A 25,943-nucleotide genomic window follows, 5' to 3' on the forward strand; every position below is an offset into this window, starting at 1 on the left:
GTGGCAAGTTCCACCACATACCAATCCAGATGACTCACGGGGTCAAGTGTTGCATATTCATGATTACACAGCTTGGTGTGCCCTTCTTGAGCATTATTTATATTTTCTATACAGAGATGAATAATATTTGAGCAAAGAGACTCTATTTGAGCAAAGAGACTATCTCTCGTAGAAGTCGGATACATCCACGTCTAAACATAATAAGAGCAAATGCCTAAATTAATTGCACCAAGATCATGGTGTATCTTCAAGTGAACAGGGGTTCTAGCTTATGCCATAGGAGAGTAGCACATCACAAGATAATGTGGTCAATTCTCCTATTCTAAATGAATCAATCGATATTATTGTTTCCTGAATAATGAGAGTTCGACTTTCACTTAGGATATATTACATTTGAGAAGTTCAAACTATTTCTAATGTTAGGTCATCCATCATAATCCATCCACGCTTCCTATTTTGAAAATTTCTATAGGATCAAATTAGTCACTTCAAAATTAATAATCGGTCACTTTCAAAATTAGTCAGATTATCATAATTGAATAATTACCCAAAAAACCAAAAAGTAGATACTATTGCTAGTTGTAAGAATAAGAAACAAAAAAAATCACAAAGTGATGAATCACATTATCATGATCAATTTTGGAAGAAAATGTTTTCCATTACTCTAAATATTTAGACATAATTTTTAAGAGTCAAATGGTCAACTGTAATAAGACTTGAGTTGGTGTATATTGTAAAATCTGAAGAAAAGGTCTACTCATCAATCATAGTAAAAGGTGACTCCAAAGTCAAATTTATCACATGGACCTTGGAGTGCAATTTAAAAGGCTGAAAATGTGCGTCTTAAGTGGATCTACAGACGGTACTTAGCAAATCCGAATATGTACTTATTAGAAATCCAAATAGCATACGTAAAATTCATAGCCTAACATGGATCACATGCCACAAGTTAATCAAAATTTGATATTGTAACTCTTCACATATCATTAGAAGATCCAAGGAAATTAACAAAATGGAAATTGCAACACATCTAAAATTCAACTTATATTTTCATTTGATTATTATAGTGTAACGCTGCTTGTAATCTTTCTTTCTTCAAATATATACGTTTGAACTCTGCATGCATAGTTTAAGCTACCACAATGGGAGCTCTTGTACATCAAGCCCATGTTTGGAAAATTCCCATATCCATTCACACGGGCATAATGTCAACCATCATGTTTGGCTGACATTTCTTTCTTCTTCTAAACACAATGTGTAGGCGACCAAGCCCACAACCGGAATGAATCTTAGCTTTCTTATGGTGCTCAAGTTGCTTTTCTTTACATTTTGGAGGTTCTCACCTATCAGCCATGGCTGGAATATGGAATACAGGCACATATCCCACAAGAAGGCATAAGCAAGCCTCTCTTCTCCAATATACTCGACAAAAAAGTGCCATCGGTCCGCAATACCTCCAAATTCAATGTCAGGGCGCCCCCAAAAGGCCCAAAGTACTGATACCAAACACACTATTCCACCTATAATGCCAACAGTTGATGAACCTTTTGTCATCAACAATCCTAACTCAGACAACTTGCTGTTGGAAGGCTTCACATCCATGTCATTGAGTCGGATGGCCATATAGGGTATCAAAAAAGCTGAGTGAATTATTCAGAAAAATTGTTAGTAAATGATATGGTAGAAATTTAGCATCAGTTGATAACATACTATTTGTGAGGAACATCTGAAAGCCCCATAAGACATCTAATGACCCCTTGTATCTGTCTCGGTGGCAATCTGTATATAGCAGCGGAGCAAACAACAGTGTCCACCCAATTATGAAGTTGAATAAACCTTCAGCTACCTAGAAGACATCCTTTAATTAGGACAAAATGGTGAAAAAAGGAGCATAGTGACTCTATATGGAGAAAGGATAAGGTAATGTTGCCAGATAGTTCCTTACAGGATGTAACACTGGAGCTTCAAGCACATGAAGGCCAACTATATTGCCAACAGATGTGTGTGATTAGCAAACCATTGATTTAAGACAGATTCTTACTGAACAAGTAAGAGCATGATGAAGTCATATAATCATATCACATGTTATGGGTGGATATAGAATAGCCGTTGGAAGTTGATAGTATATCACAGATTTTGTGCTGACAATTATCAATCTGACAATATTGAAACCAAAAGTGACTATAGTTGCCAATTTTATGTCTAGGAAGATTATCACAACAATATTTACTTCACACGCTTTTTTAAAGCCAACCACAACATTTATACTGATGATGAAATTTTAGGAAATCCATCATCAAACATGAATAGCAATTTTTAGAAATAGAAATGTACAGAAGTGCAGGCTAGGCTAGATAGAGCAATGTTTGGACTTTTCCACTTTAATAGCAACTATAGATAGTCATAGATGAAAAGATCACTTGTTTTACTGAGAAACAGTGTGAAGTTTGGATATGCATTTAATTTAAAGTGTACCACGGCTTCAGTGCTTCATCAGATAAATAATATACCTTTGTGGGGTGCATCAGGTGAGAGCAACATAATAATTATGCAAGTTGGCATAAAATTTGTTTCTAAATCAGCCAGCCAAGCCACTATTAGCAAGCAAGCTTCCCTCATAGACATAGTAGAAGCTTAGTGGGCAACATTTACTATTGAGGAAAACAAAGTGTTGCATGACTAGCACTTGGCCTTTAGAAATCTTTCCACTATTTCATCTATATATAATATTGATTTCATGATAGTAATTGAGGACATTAACAGTTATTCTCTTTTTACAATGGTCTTTTCTCTTCTTTTTTTCTCAAATTGGTTTCCCCTAGCTCCTGGTAAACTATAAACTTTGCTATAACTTGAGTACCTTCTACTTAATTTTTAACTTAACTTTCCATTTTCCATAAAGTTAGGTATTTTCCACATTGCTTTAACCTAAATATTAAATTTTAATAAGTTGTAAGGAATTCTTAGTCAATGTGTTAGTCAATAACAAAATTAATTTGTTTTTCTCTTCTCTACCATTAAATTGCAAAGAAGACAGTGACCTAGTTCCATAACGTATTTCTGTACTTATTTCATAACTGAAAGCAACTTCCTCATCTCTTTTCATGTTTTAAAAAAGAGCAAACAAGTTAATCACGAGCAATTTACCATATTATATACTCACTTTTAAAAAATAACTCAAACAAACACCTAACTTTCATATTTACCAAATGACACTTATTTCCGAAAATACATTTCATATCTCCTAGTAAAAATGACAAAAAATAAAAGCAGGAAAAAAAAACTCGAGAACCTGATTTTGAGACTGCGAACATTTGCAGCAGTAAGATCATGACAGAGCTCACAACTATTATGAAATCACAACCAGGTATAAGCAGTTGCGAGTGGCTGATAAATCACGGCGAATGGGTAGTGAGCGACCATGAAATCGTAGACATGTCACAATTGGTTATGAAATCATGGCTGCCTAGCCACAAGCTGGAGGTAGCAACTACCTAGTCGCGATTTCACTATTGATCAGTGTCTAGCCAGAATTTCACAGTTACTTGACCATTAGGCAACAATAAAATTACAGCCACATGCCAGTGAAATCGGGGATAGGTGGCTATGAAATTATGGCTAGGAGACAGTAAAATCGCAACCAAGCAACAGTGAAATCGTGGTTAAGTGATTGTGAAATCATAATAGTGATTTCACGACGGCTGCAAGCTTCACCATGAGCATGTGGTCATAAATGCTTTTGGTCTCTTTAGAGTTTTCTTGAGCTTTTTTTTTTTTACGATTTAATTTTTTTTGTCATTTTTTTGCAAGAGGGAAAAGAGTATTTTAGGAAATAAATGCATCTTTTATTAAAATATAAAAGTTAAGGGTATTTTTCAAAGTTGGGTATGTGATATGGTAAATTGCCAGATTAATCATTGGATGCAAAAATGTGCAAATATTAATCAAGTCATGCAATATGAATTTATCTTAAATCATAGAATGTGAAACGCTTGATCCATTCATATTCAAAAAAAAAAAAACAATAACAATCAAGTTTTATCTCATTCGGTAGGGTCGGATAATTCAAAAAAGAATAAACAAAATATATTAATTTCAATGTAAGAAACAAATACCTGTTCAATATGTCATTTTGTATCATGTGTTTTTTATAATGATAGCGAAGGGTGAAGGGCGAAGGCCGTTGAATTAGGAAACAGGTTGAATCCTATTCTTAAGATTCATGAGATTGTTCTCCAAATTAGTTAACCAAGAATTAATTATAAAATATAGACTGTATTATAGAAAAGTTGACAGTATTCAAAGAGGAAGAACAGAGATAGAAAAGAAGAGATTGGCTTATGACCATTTGCTTCTAAAAAGGAAAACTAGACTTGACTACCTTGATATGTAAACAAAAGAGTAATAAATGACATGAGAAGAGTATTAAAAATACCAGCATTCATCAAGGGTAGAATAAAGAAGAAATTGAGAGACAACCCCAGAAGCTCATCGACTGTTGTTGACTTTATAGCCCATACTGGGTCACCCTGGAAATAGATAGTAGTTAAACAATCGGATTGATAAAATTGTAGTCACTTTAATTTTTTAATTATGAGATGAAAAAAAAAAAATCAAAGGTGTGGTATATATTCAACTTGGTATTCTTTTGGCCTACATAATAGATTAATAGGTATGTTTTTTCTCTCATAACATTATAAAAATATTTTTCCTTCCAAAATCACATGTTACCTTAGAGAACACTAACACGGGCTTAGGGATCAAGAACATTCATTAAAACCTTAGCACTATAAAGAATAAGCGCGGACCAAAAAGAAAAATGCAAGAAATAAGCCAAAATTGTAGATTGTTTGAGCGGACTGTTGCAAAATCCGGCAATCAGAATTAAATCAGATGTCGTTTAGAAAAAAGAGAGAGAGAGAGAGAGGGTAGAAAGGATCAATAATAGTGATGACAATAACGAGAAAAACAATACCGGAGCATAAGGGAGGAGGAAAAGCCAAAGGATGTAAGCTGCCTCAGCGGTCCACAAGGCTGCCTGCTGCAGCTGTCGCAGAGACCGGCCGTCTTCCGTGCCTCGCTGCTCCTCCTGGGGCGTGCCGCGTTGCTGTCTGGCTTGGCAAGCAAGTAGTGTGCCAGATCGGAGATGGTGGCTTCTCCCGTATGTCATGTGTCGATTTGGAAACGGAAGCCCTCTTTCCTTGGCAGCTGGCGTTGATACTGAGCTCTGTAAAGGGCGAGAGTACAGAAATGGTGGGCGAAGGGAGCTGCTGAGAACGAATCTCCATGCCATCATCTCCTTCCTCAAACCCCAATCGGTGAATTTACCGGCGGCGTTATGGCACGGGTGGCCTGGGCGAACTGGGTTTATCCGATTTCACCAATCAAGATGAGAGGCCAGGCCACTGCAGTCCGGCTAGGCAATGTGACCAGTTGTGTACCTGTCGCGCTAGCCCAATTGTTCAGGTTTAAATCGGTCAAGCTAACTCATTCACGATAAAAGTTCACTATATGGGTCAAGCGGGCAAAAGAGCTCATTGAACCAAACAAATCAATTAAACTGGGAAGATACGTCCAATCATTTTGAATGAGTCAAATAGATTGGATTAATCAAACAACTAGAATTATCAACTGACATTACCAACAGGAGCTAAATAACTAGAGGACAAGATAACAGCAGACTTCTCACAAAAGGTTAACCCCAACCCCTTCTGCTAGGTCGGTATGGAGATTCCCAATCATAAGTTATATTACACTTGGAAATAACTTAAGTCATCAAATTAAATTGAATTCTATAAGGAGTTAAATTCAATTATCATATTTGGAATGAATTACAATTAAGTTATGGAATTCTTATGTTTTACTATTTTATCTTTTTTTTTTTTTTTTCTTTTTTTACAAAGAAGAGAAAATGAGGACGCAATGGACATAATATGGAGAATTGAATTCCCTATCTAAATCACACATAAAGAGGTGTGATTTACTTTTGCCTTGTTTGATGGAATTGGAATTGAATTCCATATCAATTCTTAACTAAAAAATTATTCCAAAATATAAAATTCAATTCCAATTCTAAAAAAAAAATGAATTCCATATCATTTCAAACCGGATGAGCTCTCCACACTAATGCTTTGAGCTCCCCGAGCTCCTTGTATTGAGCTCGATCCCTCATGCTCTACATTTTGCTTGCGCCCTAGTTATAGCAGCCCTTGCAATTATAGACTCAGTCAAACAATTGCCCCTCTATGATTCATACTTCTGCAACTCAGGATCCCTAAGTCCTAACTATCTTAGGGTTTGATTTGAAATCAGATCTCCTAGTATATACCCAATCGGATCTTGATTTGAATTCCTCTCTATTGAACATTCTCATTTTCTATTATTATTTCATTACTTGGCTTTCACAATACTACCGTGGCTTAAGCATCAAAGGGGCATTGTCGGACCACTATGGTGCCCTTTGATATGTGTGTCCTTATGTGAAGGGCGCTGTATCCACCCTTCATCGAGATGTTTTTATATTGTCCATTGCAATAGTAATTTTCAGCCTCATCAAATTGTTTTTATTGTCCATGGGAAATAAGATTAAACCAAGTAAAGATATGGAGATGGTAACCACAAGAAGAGTCAACCCTAAAGGCCTCATGTCCTCCGTTGGCCCGTACAACCAGCCTTTGCCTAATAACTTGGAGACTGTGGGGGCCCTCACCATGGAATAGTTGGCCTAGGGAGGAGGTCCTTCGGGGGTGCATTGCTCTAAACCCTCCTCCTTCAAAGGTTCGGGCCGCATATAGAAGCCCCAGACTAAGCAACATTGGAAATTCACAAACTAAAACACTTTAGTGTCAAAATTTCATGTATGAACCGAGTTGTGTAGAGGGTTGGAATTTCATTCACGGATCTAGTGGTGCAAGTTTTAGTTATCTTTCAGTTATCTTCAACAATTGAACAAACATTTATTACTTATGCATCATCGTTGGAGGAGGTAAACATGCCAGGTGTCGATGAAAATATGAATAATGAAGCATCTCTCCAATTTCAGGAAGTGTTGAGTATTGCAGATGGATCAATGTGGCTGATTGTGACAGTCACACTAAATTATCTCTCACTGCAAGACTGTTGAATGTCAAAGCATAGCATAATATGTTTGAAGAATATTTTAATAATTTTATTCAAGTTATTAGAGAGACATTGTCACATGATCACATAATGCCCAATGATTTTTATAGTATGAAAAAACTTGTAAAAAAATTAGGCCTTTCAGTTAAAAGAATTGATATTTGCAGATATGGTTGTATGTTATATTTGGGAGATAATGCAGATGCATATATTTGTAAATTCTATAATTAAGTAGGTACAAGAGCACCAAAAGAAATCAATAGCGATGTAAATCATACACTCAGTTGTTTTATTTGCGTTTAACTCCTAGGTTACTAAGGTTTTGTACATCAAAGGCAACTGCTGAACACATGACTTGACATACAAATCATCAAATAAAAGAGAGCTAATGTGTCATCCATCAGATGCAGAAGTAAAAAAAAATTAATAGAGCATATTCAAAATTTGCAAAGGAGAATCGAAACATCATATTATGTCTCTGTGCTAATGGATTTGCTCCATTTGGCAAATCATGAAGAAATTATTCTTATTGGTTAATTATCTTAACTCCATATAATCTTCTACCTGAGATATGTATAAAAACTCCCTATATGTTTTTAACATTAATTGTGCCTAACCCATAAAATCTGAAGAAGTTAATAGATGTTTATATACAATCACTTATTGTAGAACCGAAACAACTATGGGATGAAAGTTTTCCTACATATGATATTCATACTAATCAGATGATTGTAATAAAAGTTACTCTTCTTTAGACCATAAATGACTTTTCAGTTTTTGGTATGCTATCGAGTTGGAATACCATTAGGATCTTAGGATGCCTAGTATGTATGTAGAAGTCAAGTTATTTTGAATGTCATAGATAATTTTTACCACCAAATTATAATTTCATAAAAATAAAGATAATTCACTAAGAATAGAATTGAAAGAATACCTCTGTCATTAAGATTAACAAGTGAATAGATTTGGTTCAAAGTGTTTAACTTTCCATCTATTATTGAAGAGATACATGGTATAATATATGAATATAGAAGTACACATAAATGAACTAAACATAGTATATTTTGGGATTTACCGTATTGATTTAGTCATTTGATTCATCATAATCTCAATGTAATGCATATTGAGAAGAATATTTTTGATAATATAATAAATACAATGATGGATATCGCTGGAAAAACTAAAGACAATCTAAATCTAAGAAAATATATGAGACTCCTTTGTAAAAGACTCACTCTTTGTGTCAATGAAAGTAGTAGGGGATCAAAACTAAAGGCAGTTTATACATTGAATAAGGATCAGAAACGTGTTATTTGTGAATAGTTGAAATAATTAAAATTTTCAGATGGTTATATCTCTAATCTTGGAAGATGTGTCATGAAGAAATGTAAATTGATTGGTTTGAAAAGTCATACGGGGTTAAGCATTTTCTTTCATGATATTTACTCAACAATTTTGAAACATTCACACATGGAGATGTTAGAGAGAAACATTCCAATTATTTTATGTAATTTAAAAAGGATATTTCCACCCTCATTTTTTTTGATTTCATGGAACATCCTTTAATTCATTTGTCATACGAGACCAAAATTAGAGGACCTGTTCCATTTCGTGGATGTATCCATTTGAAAGGTAAAATTTTCATCTTCTATAATTTGTTATGAATGCATAAAAATTGACTAATTTTATTATATATTAATATCTAATATAATTTGTTATATTACAATTAGATTCCTATATCATTTGAAGAAAAAGTAAAAAATACAGCACATGTTGAAACCTCTATTGTTAATGCATACATTGTAGAGGAAGTAATAACTTTTGTATCATATTATTTTGAGTCTCATATTCAGAGTAAAGACGGAGACCAATTGATCTCAATTTGAATTCATTCTTAATTTTTAACTGCCTTGGTTAACCAAGTAGATTATGTAAGCAGAGATACTTAACTAGTCAAGAATGACGTGTGACCCACACATATATTTTACTAAACTATCCAAAAGTAATGTCATAAGTATATTTTTATTTATTATGTCTAAATTTTGTGTTATAATTATTTTTTTTGTAGAATTTTTCAAAACTTAAATTTTGAAATATTGACACAAGAGTTTAATCGCTTCTACGATGAAAAATTTACCCCATAGTTCAAATCATATGTACGTAGACAATTTGAATTTAGTTTACACATAGCTTGACTTTTAAACATATTTATTTGACTTTAGGTTCATGATAATCAAAATTACGTTAAGCAAGAATTGTTAATCAATCTGTCATGGGTCTAAAATCAATGGTACATACTTGGCCAACATATTTTATAAATGGATATAATTTTTATACTCAAGAATATGGAATGTGGAAGGCTATAATAAATAGTGGGATTTGTGTTTAATCATCTAATAAACTTGTAGATGCAAGCAATAATTTTTATGGCTTGTTGGATGAAATTATAGAGGTAAAATACTCTAGTCCAGAAATGTGAGTTATTTTATTCATGTGTCACTGATTTGACCCTATCAGAGGAATGAATGTGCACCCATAGTATAATTTGGTTTAAATTAATCATAAGATATTGTATGAGAGATATGAACCATTTGTGTTAACACAATAAGAAGATATTGTATGACAGATATATATGAACCATATGTGTTAGCACAATAAGTGATCCAAGTATTTTATGTTTCATATCCTAGTTTGAAACGTGACAGAAGTGATTGGTAGACTGTTCATAAAATGAAAGCACGAAAAAAATTAAGGAACATTAGAAAGACTTACATATCAACAAGAGGAAGTTGTGAATTCATTTCAGACCGAAGAATATATTATTCCAGCATTACGAGATTACTGCGGAGTAGTGATATACGTGGATGCAAGTGAAATTCATAAGAATGCTGAGGGGGAGGAGGAGGAGGAGGGGAGGAGGAGAAGGATGACAATGAGGATAAAGGTGAGAATGATAATGATAATGAGGACTTTGATTTTTGATAATGGGTAAGTTTGTTATCTTAATATAACAAAAATTATGATATTTTATTTTCATATATGGTAATATGTTTTGTTTATGAGTAAATTTAGTTTTAATCTGTAAATTTACAAAACTCGTAACTTAATTAATTGTCTATATACTCTCTAATTCTTAAATTTATATATTTTATCTGTTAGTGCTTTGCATTTTTTTTCCCCTATAGGTCATTAGAGGTGATATCTTATCGTCACATGTTTCACACACTCTCTCATCTCTTAGCAAACATGGTAAGGTTTTTCATGTTATTTATTATACATCAAATTTTTATTTACTTTATCATATTTTTAAATTTTAGTTGACAATTTCAACGGGATGTCAATAGATGGAGTTCTCAAGGCTAGTCTGATATGCCCCTTGATCAGATAGGACCTTCTCATACACATTCGTCAATACCTTCTTATACACCTCTGCTAGTACCTTTGTCAGTACCTTCGTCACTTCAGTCACCAGTATCCACGCAAGTTCCTTCTGCCAGACATTCAGTTGTTAAAATACAAAACACTCGAGAGTTTATAGTCTCTTACTGAGATTCGTAAGTACTAAAAAATATTTTATTTTTTCAACTATATTAATTATTAAACATTGTTTGTTTGTAACTTTATGATAGGTTGGGAAATTCTATACATACTATTCACGAGATTAATAGAATCATGAATAACCATTGGAGAGGGGATTTAATGACATATACCAGAACACCACAAAAGAGCTCTGGTGGAGCGAGTTTAGGGTATATCCCCTTTATTTGATATATGAAATAAAAGAGAATGTATAATCAATTATTTTTTCCATTGTTGCAATCATTCACTTGGGACCCTAATGAAGAGATTGAAATAAAGAGGGGTGTCAAGAAAAATTATGGCGATTACATCCGGCATGTGCTTAATCATGCTAAGACTAGTGAAAAAGTCATCTTGCATCACCAATAAAATTTAGACTAGGATCTCCAATTTTTGGGCAATCGAGGAGAGCAAACAAAGGAGTGAACAGAATAGAACAAATCAAGCTTATAATCTTAGAGACTTGTCTGTGACATATACGAGATGCTCTATCAATATTGATGAGTATGCACATAGATTGATAATTTTTTAACTCTCCCACTGATTTTTTTAATCTATTTTAGACAATTTCATTATTTTTAATAGTATTTTTTTATACCAAGGAAATGAGGAAGGAACCAGCATTCATAAACACTTTCACTTGCACATTTCAAAGCAAATACAAGACTAAATGCGGGGAAAGAGCTAAAATAATTAAGGTTTGGATTTTAATTTATAATTTAGATTCTATTAGTTATGTATCTACTCTAATTTTATATTATATGCGTCATTATTATATCTAATTAAGATTATATGTGTTTTTTTGTTAGTGCATATTGCATTAATAATCATGTTTTGATGTATGATAAATATATTAAAGTTAAATATGTTGTTTGTTTAATCTTTTACCAAGTGTGCAGGAGTTGATGGGTTTAGAAGATCGAAACACCAAGTTAAAGTCCAGCTAGGTTGATAGTTGGCACGAAGTTCAAATTAGTTGAGATCTAGCAAAAGGAAGTCCATATTGGTTAAGATTTGACAAAAGGAAGTCCAGTTGGGTTGACAATTGGCTGAAGTCCAGATTGATTAAGATCTAGCAGGAAGCCTTAGTGGGTCAAGGGACCTGACATCAAGTAAGTCTATGATTGGTAAGTGGAGGTAAGCAATTGAAAAAAAGATCTAGTGATGACACGTTCCTGGTTGAGGGAATAGTAGGCGTCGGTTTAACCAAGAGTTTCTACAAAACTCAAAGTTAGGATCGAACAATCCAAAGGCTATCAAGATATTATTATTGCTTCATATATTATTGTCTGAACTAACTCGAGCATCCAGAGTTACTCCAGGTGCCTTGATAAGGGAAATTTCATCTTTCCACTGAGTTAGAATGCAACGTGACCGACCCACGTCAGCGGTCCAGGCGCTTAGAGGGGTTCGGGGCACCCGGAGGTAGATAAACTTCGAGGATAAAGTTTCGACAAGAACTCACCACGTCAGCATAATCCAGGTGCTCGGGAGGGAATCCAGGAGCCTGGATGGGGTTATAAAAGGAGCCTTCAACTAGCAGCTTTAACACATCAAGTACTCCAACATTCATTCCTGTGCGTTGCTCTAAAAAAGTTTCTACGACGCTGTAACGCTTCTCCGACAACTGACAATCAAGTTATGCTTGTTTTCTATATTATTGGTAACTGATCCGGCAGTAAGAATGGGGAACCCACCTCCTGAAGGGGATCAACCTGAGGACTGATGAAAGGCTGTGCGGTGGATGGCCGAGCCGAGCGGATGGGTAGGTCCGAACGGAGCTAGAGATAAGCCCATCCATGGGCTCATGTTTCCGACGCCAGGGCAGGAAGACCGAAGGGCCGAGCGGGAGTCCGCTCGGCAGGGGCCAAGGGCCGAGGGGGTTGTCCGTTCGGCCAAATAGGGGCGAGGGTATAAAGGTTGCCGAGCGGCCTATGCGCTCGGCTCAGGATATGAGATATCAGCAGAAGCATGTCTGATGATTAGGCCGTACACAAGATCGCACGATCTTGCCGTCACATCATGGAGAGGCTGATACAGTAACAGTATGGTCTCATGGACGTCTCCCTGACAGATCCATATTCAGACATGGCCCTTCTGACAGACCCATACCTGGGCATGGTCAAAGGCAGGTGGTTGCTTTGATTGGCACGCCCAGGCTTCTTTGAGAGATCTATATAAGGCTTCCATTTCTCCACTGGAGGTATGAAAAATCTTCATCTTGAAGCCACCTTTTTGTTATTCCTCGCCTGACTTGAGCGTCGGAGGGCCGTCGCCGGGACACCCCTCCCGGCTCGGCTTTGTTGCAGGTTCACCGGAGCATTCGAGGATCTAGCAGGAAGCGCCACGTGCCCAGCGTCCACTGATAACCGGTTCGGACAGGATCAAATTGGCGCCGTCTGTGGGAACGCTCCTGCATCCGATCAGAAACAATGGACGAGGCTGGACGACAACACACGGTGACGCTTTCTAGGGAAGAACTCGACGCTCTGGTCGAGATAAGGGCCGCCAAAATTGTTGAACAAAAACAGAAAGCAGCGGCCGAACGGCCGGAGCAACAAGCAACATCTGCGTCGGGTGGCCGAGCGGAAGCACCTCCAGCCACCGTCGCATTCCACCGGGCCTTATTTCGCACCCCTGAAGCCGGACCAGCTCGGAGAGATAGAGACTCTTCTTCAGACGAAATGCCAAGGCGAGATGACAGAAAAGGGAAAGCTCACCGGGCGGATTCATCTCCCGAGCGGACCAATCGCCAATTCTCGGAGGCTATTCTACGAGACCCTCTACCCAAGCACTACGTGCCTCCGACGATCGGCGAGTACAATGGAACAACGAACCCGGATGACCATCTGGGTAAGTTTGACAACACAGCCACGCTCCACCAATACACCGATGGAGTGAAATGCCGCGTCTTTCTTACCACCCTCTCGGGGTCTACTCAACGGTGGTTCCGGAGGCTGCCGGACGGATCCATCACGAGCTTCAAGGAATTCCGAACGGCCTTCCTCCACCACTTCGCCAGTAGTCGGCGGTATCAAAAGACAAGTGTCAGCTTGTTCGCCATCAAGCAAGAGCCGAGAGAATCGCTTCGAGCTTACATTCAGAGATTCAACCAAGTGGCGATGGACATCCCAACGGCCACTTCGGAGACGATGATGAACGCCTTCACGCAAGGCCTTGCGGATGGGGACTTCTTCCGGTCGCTCATCCGAAAGCCGCCCCGAGACTATGATCACATGCTACATCGAGCCAACGAATATATAAATGTGGAAGAAGCGCAAGCCGCTCGGAAAAAGGAAGCTCCAGCCGAGCGGGCACCTACTCATGCCGAGCGGAAACAGCACACCGCTCAGCAGCCACCTAGAGGACCGAGGGCCGATGCAATCCGATCCCCCCATGCCAGATCTCACGTACAAGAGGTGGTCGCCGGCCCAAGCCAAAGAAGAGGTGGACCCCTATGTTCTGCACCTTCCACCAGACGGATACGCACAACACGAGGGATTGCCGAAGCCTTCCCTTTGTATCCAATCCTGTTCCCAGGAAAGCCGAACGACGGTCTCCTCCCATCGACAGGAGACATAGGACCCATGAAGCCGACCGGACCCGCACCGAGAGACGACATCAGCAGACACCCGAGCGGCACCGATCTCCGAGGCAGGAGAATCGCCGGGCGTCCAGAGAACGGTCACGACCGTCCGCTCGGGAAGAGGAAAATCGGAACAATACTTCCCGAGGCGAGATCAACGTTATTGCCGGCGGACCGACCGGAGGAGACTCCAATCGAGCCAGAAAGGCGGGCGTCCGACAGCTGCAGATCCACGCGGTCGGCTGTAGCCAAGAGCGGGCAAGTGGACCGGAAATCACTTTCGGACCCGGGGACTTGGAAGGAGTAGAAGTGCCCGACGCGCTGCTCATTAAAGCGGTAATAGCAAATTACACCATTCACCGCATATTTGTTGACACAGGGAGCTCGGTCAACATCATATTCAAGAAGGCGTTCGATCAGCTGCAAATTGATCGAGCCGAGCTGCTGCCCATGACGACCCCGCTCTACGGGTTTACGGGCAACGAAGTTCAGCCGGTCGGACAGATCCGGCTAGCCACCTCGCTGGGAGAGGAGCCGCTCAGGAGGACCAGGACAATAAACTTCGTGGTGGTCGACTCTCCATCATCCTACAACGTCATTTTGGGACGACCAGCGCTCGGCGAATTCCGAGCGGTTGTCTCAACCTTCCACCAAAAGATAAAGTTCCCCGTGGAGGACAAAGTAGGAGAAGTGCGTGGAGATCAGCTAGTAGCTCGGCGGTGCTATATAGAGATGATCCGAGCAGAAGCTGGCTCCGCTCGGAAGGCGCCCCGAATCGAGGTACACGCCATAACCGAGAAACCTCCTGCTTTAACTTATGATGAAAAGGAGGAAGTTCAGATCCATCCGACCCGACCGGAGGTCACGACTTTTATCGCTTTGGATCTGAAGGAAGAGCAGAAGGAGAAGCTGATCCAATGCCTCCAACGAAATCATGATATCTTTGTCTGGTCGACACATGAGTTGCCCAGAATTTCGCCAAGCCTGGCGCAGCATGAGTTGCATGTCCGACCAGACGCTCGGCCAGTGAAGCAGAGAAAAAGGGACTTCAGTGCCGAACAAAATGCCATCATCCGGGCGGAAGTAGAAAAACTTCTGAAGGCCGGCCACATACGCGAGGTGCAGTTCCCGAGCTGGCTGGCCAACGTGGTATTGGTCTCCAAGCCGGGCGGCAAGTGGAGGGTCTGCATCGACTTTCGAGACCTAAAGATCAGCTGGTGGACTCTATCCGGCTGCGAATTAATTTGCATGCTTGACGCCTACCAAGGATATCATCAAGTGCCGCTCGCCCAGGATCGTAACGGCCGACGGCACATATTGCTACAAAGTGATGCCGTTCGGATTGAAGAATGCCGGGGCCACCTATCAACGCTTGATGAACAAGGTGTTCAAGGAGCAGATCGGGCGGAACCTGGAAGTTTATGTGGACGACATTCTTATCAAATCCGTCCGAGCGGCCGATCTTTTCAAGGATATGGAAGAAACCTTCCGAACACTGCGCAAATATGGAGTCAAGCTAAATCCCCAGAAGTGCCTGTTCGGAGCTAAAGGAGGGCGTTTCTTGGGGTATATAGTGACCGAGCGGGGAATCGAAGCAAATCCCAGCAAGGTGAAAGCACTGCAAGACATGCCGCCCCCAAGAAATACAAGAGAAGTGCAAAGGTTGACCGGTCGGATAATTGCTTTATCCAGATTCATCTCCAGAACCGCCGACCGGAGCCTGCCATTCTTCAAGATCCTGCGCAAGGCTACTAAGTTCCAGTGGGATGAAGAGTGTGACCGAGCATTTGAAGAGTTGAAGACATATCTAAATTCTCTGCCTGTGCTGGCCAAGCCGATCGTGGGTGAGTCACTGTATATGTATCTGTCGTCAACTGAGCATGCTGTAGGCTCAGCACTTGTGAGGGCGAGCGGCGAAAAGCAGCCGGTGTATTTTCTAAGCCACATTTTAAAAGACGCTGAATCTCGTTACACTGGGCTCGAGAAGTTGGCCTTAGCTTTGGTTCTAGCCGCTCGGCGCCTTCGACCGTATTTCTTGGCTCACACCATCATTGTCCGAACGAACAGTCCACTCGGAAGGGTGCTGTTGAATCCAGAAGCGTCCGGACGGCTTATCAAGTGGACGACATAATTAAGTGAATTTGATATCCAATATCAGCCCCGCTCGGCGATTAAAGCCCAATCCTTGGCTGATTTTGTGACCGAAGTGCAAAGACCAGAGCCGGAGTCTATGTGGAGAATATATGTGGATGGATCCTCCATCCGGCTCGGAAGTGGGATCGGAATATTACTACTCTCACCTCAGGAGGAAAAGATGCACTTATCCATCCGGTTAGATTACAAAGCGACTAACAATGAAGCCGAGTACGAGGCCCTTATAGCCGGATTGCAGGCCGCTCGGCATGTGGGGGCCGGTCGGGTGACACTTTATTCGGATTCACTGTTAGCCGCTCAGCAACTCTCCGGCACCTTTGAAATCAACTGTGTTCGGCTTAAGCTCTACGCTGAGGCCTTTGAAAAACTCAAAGCTACTTTCCGAGAGGTGTTTATTCAGAAGATTCCCCGAACGGAGAACCAGGCGGCCGATGAGTTAGCCAAACTCGCGAGTTCAATAACGCCGGTCGCCATTCAGCAACCAATTGAAAAAACGCTGCTGGTGGCGCATGTCGACCGGATGCAAGGCCTCACATTTCCAAGAGACTGGAGGACACCTATTATAGAATTTCTCCGTTCGGGCACCACACCATCCGATGAATATGCAGCCCGGCTCCTCAGAAGAAGAGCCGGTCGATTTACACTCATCGGAGATCAGCTTTACAAGAAAGCTTTCTCGCGTCCTTTGCTGAAATGTGTAAGCTCGGAGGACTCAGCTTACATCCTCCAGGAAGTACATCAAGGATCATGCGGAGGTCATCTGGGAGGACGCTCGTTAGCCAAAAAGATCCTCTTAGCCGGATACTTTTGGCCAACTTTACAAACAGATGCCGCTCGGGTAGTATCTACTTACCTTTCATGCCAGAAGTATCACAACTTCTCTCACCGACCGGCAGAGGAGATGAAGACATCAACCATCTCATGTCCGTTCGATCAATGGGGAATGGATATTGTGGGTCCATTTCCGATGGCGACCGGGCAGAGGAAATTCTTACTAGTGGCGGTGGATTACTTCTCCAAGTGGGTGGAGGCCGAGCCGCTCACAAAGATTACTGAACAAATGGTTAAAAAATTCATCTGGCAACACATCATTTGCCGGTTCGGCATCCCTCGCCGACTAGTGTCCGACAACGGGCGGCAATTCACAGGGAAGATGTTAGAGGATTGGTGCAAGAGCTACGGCATTGAGCAACATTTCACATCCGTGGCCTATCCTCAGAGCAACGGTCAAGCCGAAGTCGCCAACCGGGAAATTCTTCGTATTCTGCGCGCTCGGCTCGACCATTTGGGAGGGAGTTGGCCAGATGAAGTGCCGAGCGTCTTGTGGGCCATCCGAACGACGCCGAAAGAAGGGACAGGAGTCACACCGTTCCATTTGGTATATGGCGGTGAGGCTGTCATTCCGGTCGAAGTCGGAGTTGAGTCAGCCCGGATCCAGAACTACGATGACGATAACGCCGAACGAAGAAACATGGAGCTGGACTTGGTAGAAGAGGAAAGGGCAAAGGCGTCCGTTCGGCTGATGGCATACCGTCAGCGGATGAAGCAAAACTACAACCGGCGCGTCATTCCCAGAGCGTTCCAGGTCGGCGACCTTGTTTGGAAGAAGGTCAAGCCGGTCGGTGACGTCGGCAAGCTTGAAGCTCCATGGGCGGGTCCTTTCAAAATCATCGAAAAGCTCCGCTCGGGCGCGTATTATTTGGAGGATGAGGACGGTCGGCAGCTAGATAGACCGTGGAGTGCGAACCACCTCCAGCCTTACCGGGCGGGGTGAAAGGTGTATCACTGTAAATCACCATGTGTACATTTTTCGACTGATTACTGAAAATGCAGAAATGAAAGGTCAAAAGAGCGAAAACAAGGCATTATCATCGAAAAACGAAGGCCCCGTGCCGCTCGGCCGGAGGTATATGGGTCGAGCCAAGCGCTTGAAAATCGGGGGCCCCTTACCGTTCGGACGGAGGTAAATTATCTGAGCCAAAATGCTCGACGAAATAGACCATGAGCCGTTCGGTCGGGAGTACGTTCTCCGCGCTGGGTGACAGGTGCGCTAAATATAAATGTATATACTTTTTCGTCGCCTATATGCTTGCGATGCAGGAAGCAAAAAGATAAAAACACATTGAGCATTCTCCGATGAACGGTTCACCGTTCGGCCGTAAGGTTCATATCCGAGTCGGGAGCTCGAACTCGAAGACCCCAGGCCGCTCGGCCGGGCTGCGTATAGAATATAAGCACCGTTCGAACTCGAAGACCCCAGGCCGCTCGGCCGGGCTGCGTATAGAATATAAGCACCGTTCGAACTCGAAGACCCCAGGCCGCTCGGCCGGGCTGTGTATAGAATATAAGCACCGTTCGAACTCGAAGACCCGGGAGCTCGGACTCGAAGACCCCAGGCCGCTCGGCCGGGCTGCGTATAGAATATAAGCACCGTTCGAACTCGAAGACCCCAGGCCGCTCGGCCGGGCTGCGTATAGAATATAAGCACCGTTCGAACTCGAAGACCCCAGGCCGCTCGGCCGGGCTGCGTATAGAATATAAGCACCGTTCGAACTCGAAGACCCCAGGCCGCTCGGCCGGGCTGCGTATAGAATATAAGCACCGTTCGAACTCGAAGACCCCAGGCCGCTCGGCCGGGCTGCGTATAGAATATAAGCACCGTTCGAACTCGAAGACCCCAGGCCGCTCGGCCGGGCTGCGTATAGAATATAAGCACCGTTCGAACTCGAAGACCCCAGGCCGCTCGGCCGGGCTGCATACTAGGGTGGCAGAAAGAAAAACCAAAACCCTGCGCTGATCAGGGTGATAGCGGGAGGTTATGGCCTGGAACGAAGGCCTGAGCCGTTCGGCCAGGTGTGTAGTCTCACTGGGACGCGCCGACGAGCACCGTCGTTAAAAATCGAGAGCCGCGCCGACCGGCTATAAATATCCGCGCCGACGAGCACCGTCGTTAAAAATCGAGAGACGGGCCGGCGTCTATAAATAATCCGAGCGGACGCGCCGACGAGCACCGTCGTTAAAAATCGAGAGCCGCGCCGACCGGCTATAAATATCCGTGCCGACGAGCACCGTCGTTAAAAATCGAGAGCCGACCGCTATAAATATCCGCGCCGACGAGCACCGTCGTTAAAAATCGAGAGGCGGGCCGACAAATAATCCGAAGCGGACGCACCGTCGTTAAAATCGAGAGCCGGCCGGCTATAAATATCCGTGCCGACGAGCACCGCCGTTAAAATCGAGAGCCGCGCCACCGGCTATAAATATCCGCTACCGACGAGCACCGTCGTTAAAATCGAGAGACGGGCGTCTATAAATAATCCGAACGACGCGCGACGAGCACCGTCGTTAAAATCGAGAGCCGCACCGACCGGCTATAAATATCCGCACGGAAGACCGACGAGCTCCGCCGCTAAATATCCGCGCCGACGAGCACCGCCGTTAAAAATCGAGACGGGCCGGCGTCTATAAATAATCGAGGAGACCGACGAGCACCGCCGTTAAAAATCAGCCGCGCCGACCGGCTATAAATATCCGTGCCGACGAGCACCGCCGTTAAATCGAGCCGCGCCGACCGCTATAAATATCCGCGCCGACGAGTACCGCCGTTAAAAATCGAGACGGGCCGGCGTCTATAATCTCACTAGGACGCGCCGACGAGCACCGTCGTTAAAAATCAAGAGTCGCGCCGACCGGCTATAAATATCCGCGCCGACGAGCACCGTCGTTAAAAATCGAGAGCCGCGCCGACCGGCTATAAATATCCGCGCCGACGAGCACCGTCGTTAAAAATTGAGAGCCGCGCCGACCGGCTATAAATATCCGTGCCGACGAGCACCGTCGTTAAAAATCGAGAGTCGCGCCGACCGACTATAAATATCCGCGCCGACGAGCACCGTCGTTAAAAATCGAGAGACGGGCCGGCGTCTATAAATAATCCGAGCGGAAAGCCGACGAGCACCGTCGTTAAAAATCGAGAGCCGCGCCGATCGACTATAAATATACCAAGCGGAAGGACGAATATCGGAGTAAGAAACTGTGGAAACTATAAATATTAAAGCAATCAGGCCCGAAGGGGGGTTGGTCCTTCAACACTTGGCGTTTGTTGACTTCACGCAAGCAGGATACGTGCAGAGCGAGTAGGTCGGCTCACTCGCACTTTATGCAGTGAGCCAAGCCTATCGGACGCGTGAGGGAGAAAGCTTAAGAGCACGACCGGCGAAAATTTTACAAGCATTAGTGTTAAGCAAACAGAAGAATATTATGGACAATGGGTAGGAAGACAGGAAAAGGGGCATCGTTTCATTAGAAGAAAAATTATGCCGAACGGCACGTACAAAAATTTCACATCCGCCGAGCGGAGGAAGTACAAAAAGTGCTTGAAATAACCCACATCACTCCGGGTCCTCAAAATTAAAAAAGGTGTCCGGGATGTCGTCGATCATGGCCGCCAGTTCGGGAGGGGGAATGCTCAGGTCAGCAGGAAGATGCCCCCCCTTTTTGAAGTACGCCGTGGTGACCTTGACCGCCTCGAGGAAGGTTGAGGAGACGTTGCCACCGAACTTTTCACCAAATCGCTCTGAGCGGATGTATTCTTGGCGCGCTACAGCTAGGCGACTAGGCTCTCCCTCCTTATATTTTTTGAGCAACGCCCGGGAAGCAGTTAAGGAATCTTGGAGGGCCTTCAAGTTTGCATCAGCCTTTGTGCGTTCAGCCGAACGGACCTCCCGTTCGGCGTTCAGCTGGGCCTCCAGATCCTTAGATCGCTGATTTAGCGCATGGACATCTACTTTCATTCTGTCCAGGTCTGCGATCGCCTGCCTCTTCCGGCTACCGGCGCGCTTCACATCTTTGTCACGCTTCTTCACCAAGTCCGCTAGCCGAGCTACTTCAGCAGCCAGGTCGGCAGCCTTCTTCTGTTCGGCCTCAAAAGCTTGTTTCTCCTGCTCGGCCGTGGGACCTTCCGACACTTGGAGTTTTTCCAGAAGGCCCTCCAACTCGGCTAGCCGATGGCTAGTGGCAATTTGCTCGGCCCAGCGCTGTAAGGGAAATAATAATGTCAGGAATCAAACAATAGCATGACATGGGAATGAAGACGGGTTTACCTGAGTAGCCTGCTGCATATTGTTATCGCCGAGCTGCTTGGGCGTCATAAGGGCCACCTGAATCTGGGCGTCCTCGAAGAGTTTGGCGAGCGGACCAGTCAGGGTTATTTCGTGAACGGGGCTCGATGGCCGATCGGCAGACAGTAAATATTCCTCCGATGGGAATCGGAGGGTAGTCTTGATGGTAGGGTGGCCAGACGGCGCTTCTTTAGTCGCAGCCGCCTGATGCGAAGACTCCCCTATGGTGGAAGTTTCGCCCAACCGACGTAAGCGGCGGCGAGGTCGGGGAGGAGAGCCAGAAGACTGTGCGGCAGGCGAAGCCATAGAGGTCCCGATCCGGGATGGCGTGCGGTCGGGCGAAGATACGCCGATCGGCGCCTGTGGTTCCCCCTCTTGGGCTAGCGAAAGGCGGGGGTCTCTTCGACGTTTCCGCCGAACCTCCAAAGGTGGATCTCCAACCTGGGGAACGCCCAGCTCGGCGGGAGCCGAGGAAACAGGATCGATTTCCGCCTCAACCGCCGCTGAAGCGGATGAGGCAGCTTCTGTTTCAGGAGCGGACTGTGCCCCTCCCTCTCCTGCACCCCCTCCCTCTCCTGCACCTGCCGGGCGGCTAGGGATTAAACCCCGCTCGGCGAGCTCCTTTTTGGTGGCCGCTTCAATTTCTATAGACTTCAATTTCAAGTGAGTGGTAGCCTTGGAGCGCCACATGACATCAGCTGCAGTGAAAGAAATTAAAATCAGTTAGACAAAAAAGACTAAGAGAGTAAAGAGTCCTTACTCATGCGGAAGGGGAGATTCGCCCGAACGGGAGATAACCCGAAAATATATAGCACCCCCTTCAGGAGCAACTGGTCGATCTTGTATCGCTGGCCGGACAACCAGTTCGCCGCATGAAGATAGGCTGGATTACTTCTGAACTTGCCGAGCTCCGGCTGGGTCGGCACGGCGGTCTGCCATTGGGTGCGGAAGGCTGGCCGATCGGGAAGTCGGATGAAGAAGAAAAACTCCTTCCAGTGTTTGTTGGAGGTCGGCATGTTATCAAAAAATTTAAAGCCTATTCTACTTTGGAAGATAAAGGTGCCCGGCTCGGATTGTTTGGGGTAGAAGAAGAAATGGAATATCTTAGGGTCAAGAGGAATACTGTGCAACTTAAAGAGGACGACCATCCCGCTCAGCAACCTAAAGGAATTCGGCACAAGCTGGCCGAGCGGGATGCGGAAGTAATTACAAACCTCCAGAATAAATGGATGGGTAGGAAATCTAAGGCCGCCCTGGAATTGGTCTAAAAAGAAACAAATGGAGCCGATCGGCGGGTCATGTGGACGGTCGGTCGGGCCGGCTATAATTATTTCGTGGTCATCAGGAAGCCCGTATGTCCGAACAAGGCGTTGGGCATGCTCCTCATCGAATCGGCTCTCCATGGTCAGGTACCAGGGGCCTGAAATGTTAACAGCGGGCTCGGAGGAACTCGCCATTTCAGAAAAAAATCAAAGGAAGGGAAACGAAAGGAGCGAAATGAGCAGGGAAGACCTATTAAGTGAAGGCAGAGGACTCACTGGGAAGGAAACGGGTGGAAAGAATCACCGATGAGGTGATCGCCGCCTAAAACCAGACACTAGATCGCCGGAGGCCGCAGCAACAGAACGAAGCAGAAGGCAACGCGCGAGCGAATGTGCGGCCAAAAAAGGGACGGAGGCTTTATACGGCCGAGGCCGGTCAGCCACCGCCGTCCGATCCAGGTCACGAGAAACAAGGACGCCATCGGGCCGTCCATTTCAAACGGAGGCGTCCCATCGTAAGTAACGCCGCCGCCACACAAGGGTCGACACGTGGCGCCCTGTCACCGAGTGCAATTAATGCGCCCATACCGCGCATGCTCCGACTTAATGGAGAGGATTTGCATAATTTCCGAGGAGATCTAGACAAGCAAATATCAACATTAAGCGACAAGACAACCAAAATAAAGAGCCGAGCGGCTGAATTTGGTAGAAGGGCCGGACGGCCCCAGTGATATTATAAGCTACGGAAAAGCGGCGATCGCCCGCTCGGACACATATAGTCCAGTCAGTCGGACTCACTGCCTCCTTCGACTAGACTTGAAGGGAAGGCAAGTGATCCGGCAGTAAGAATGGGGAACCCACTTCCTGAAGGGGATCAACCTGAGGACTGATGAAAGGCTGTGCGGTGGATGGCCGAGCCGAGCGGATGGGTAGGTCCGAACGGAGCTAGAGATAAGCCCATCCATGGGCTCATGTTTCCGACGCCAGGGCAGGAAGACCGAAGGGCCGAGCGGGAGTCCGCTCGGCAGGGGCCAAGGGCCGAGGGGGTTGTCCGTTCGGCCAAATAGGGGCGAGGGTATAAAGGTTGCCGAGCGGCCTATGCGCTCGGCTCAGGATATGAGATATCAGCAGAAGCATGTCTGATGATTAGGCCGTACACAAGATCGCACGATCTTGCCGTCACATCATGGAGAGGCTGATACAGTAACAGTATGGTCTCATGGACGTCTCCCTGACAGATCCATATTCAGACATGACCCTTCTGACAGACCCATACCTGGGCATGGTCAAAGGCAGGTGGTTGCTTTGATTGGCACGCCCAGGCTTCTTTGAGAGATCTATATAAGGCTTCCATTTCTCCACTGGAGGTATGAAAAATCTTCATCTTGAAGCCACCTTTTTGTTATTCCTCGCCTGACTTGAGCGTCGGAGGGCCGTCGCCGGGACACCCCTCCCGGCTCGGCTTTGTTGCAGGTTCACCGGAGCATTCGAGGATCTAGCAGGAAGCGCCACGTGCCCAGCGTCCACTGATAACCGGTGCGGACAGGATCAGTAACTTTTCCTAATAGTTCTTGTACTTCAATTTCGTAACATTCGAACTATGAGTGGATTGCCCAATGAAAGCACTCAATGAGTGCTGACCTTAGAGTAGGAGTCGTCGAAGGTTTCGAACTAAGTAAAAAATTCTTGTGTAAGTGCTTGTCTTTCCCTTTCTCCCTTCTTTCTCCATAGCTTTATTTCTGCTACAAACTCTGTATTTTAAAAGAAAAGAACAATTTCAAAATCACACGATTCCCCCTCCCTCCCCACTCACGTGCTCACGATCTAACATTTTTAAACTATTGTTATTTTAAATTTATTTTAATTTTTCTCATTATAATACAAGAGAAATATAATGAGCTAGAGCTAGCACACAGAGGTTCAAGTACTAGTGATGATAATGAGGCATCTAAGTCTTCTATTGGTAATAATTTGGATTTATGACTAGAGGTGAGTGAGAGATCAAAAGGAGGAGGAATATTAGGAATATAATGAGTTCTTTTAGCAGAATATATAGAGTTGCTCTTACATCTTCTTATACCCCACCAACAGTAACAACACATATACATAACTTGACTGAAGATGTTACCCATTTGAGGGGGATAATAGAGCAAAACAAACATAAAATGAAGGAAAGAGATCAAATAATTGATGATTTGTACCTATAACATAACTTCATAATGCAATATTTTTAATTAAGCTTCATTTCAAATCGGATTCCTCCTAGTTCTGACCCTGATGGTGACAACGATTATGATAATGGTGGTGAGGGTTCTTTATGATTTTGTTGTGTATGAATGTTATTTGTAATTAATGTTTTTCAAATTTGTTATTTAATTGAGTTTGTTAATCTTTGGTTTTTGTATTTTTGATGAATACGGTTATTTTTGTTTCGAACAAGTTTGGTAAGGCCAAGAAAGGGGGTGGTTGAAAATTCACGTTGAAAGAAGTAAGAATTCAACATATTTATTTTTTTATTAGTTTATATGATTTTTTTTGTTTATTTATTTTCTTCAAGGAAAAAAAAGAAGAAGAAAAAAATTTGGAAGGAGAAGGAAGTACATGCCGAGAAAATGTTGGATATGATGACTTATTTGACAAGATTTAAGTTGGTTTGTTTGATATGTATTTGTATTTATATTATTATGTATTGTATTAATATGATGTGATGGAAACTTATTATTGTATGAATATGATGTGTTATGTATTCATTTACGTATTTATCTGAAATAAACAGCTTGTGATTATATTTGTATACATGATAAAATGTATAAATAAATAAGTTCTGTGAAAACATTTTCATTTTGCGACGAATTTTGTGATGGAAATTCGTTACAAATCTGTGACGAATCTGGTTATTCGTCGCAATTATGTGATGAACCATATTCATCGTAAAATTGCAACAAATAAGAGTATTCGTCATAGAATTGCGATGAATCTTGATTCGTCACAATTTGTGTTGAATCCTGCGACGAATAACTGATTCAAATCTTAGATTTCTGACAAACACCTTGATTCATCACAATTCTGAGATTATGAAATTATGTGATGAATTTTATTTCATCTCAAATTTGTAATAATTTT

The 25,943-nt window shown here is 43.3% G+C and overlaps 1 protein-coding gene across 1 annotated transcript; it reads right to left on the reverse strand.

Annotated features, from left to right (window-relative positions):
* Window positions 1–1,031: 1,031 nt before the first annotated feature.
* Window positions 1,032–5,419, reverse strand: LOC121989272. The gene is made up of 5 exons (XM_042543200.1): window positions 4,976–5,419; window positions 4,436–4,529; window positions 1,946–1,983; window positions 1,711–1,846; window positions 1,032–1,640 (listed from the first exon to the last, which is right to left on the reverse strand). The coding sequence occupies exons 1-5, from the start codon at window positions 5,294–5,296 to the stop codon at window positions 1,216–1,218; spliced, it is 1,014 nt and encodes a 337-aa protein (XP_042399134.1). The 5' UTR covers window positions 5,297–5,419; the 3' UTR covers window positions 1,032–1,215.
* Window positions 5,420–25,943: the final 20,524 nt, after the last annotated feature.

This window comes from Zingiber officinale, chromosome 6B (assembly GCF_018446385.1).
Source record: "Zingiber officinale cultivar Zhangliang chromosome 6B, Zo_v1.1, whole genome shotgun sequence".
Classification (NCBI taxonomy): Eukaryota; Viridiplantae; Streptophyta; class Magnoliopsida; order Zingiberales; family Zingiberaceae; genus Zingiber; species Zingiber officinale.

What these genes read in the sequence shown, in the direction of transcription:
- LOC121989272 (XM_042543200.1), bottom strand. Translation starts at nt 5,296, where the DNA reads ATGATGGCATGGAGATTCGTTCTCAGCAGCTCCCTTCGCCCACCATTT. An exon ending in TCTACCCTTGATGAATGCTG is followed by an intron (nt 1,984 to 4,435) that starts GTATTTTTAATA and finishes TTGGCAATATAG; the next exon opens with TTGGCCTTCATGTGCTTGAA. An exon ending in TCAGATGTTCCTCACAAATA is followed by an intron (nt 1,641 to 1,710) that starts GTATGTTATCAA and finishes TAATTCACTCAG; the next exon opens with CTTTTTTGATACCCTATATG.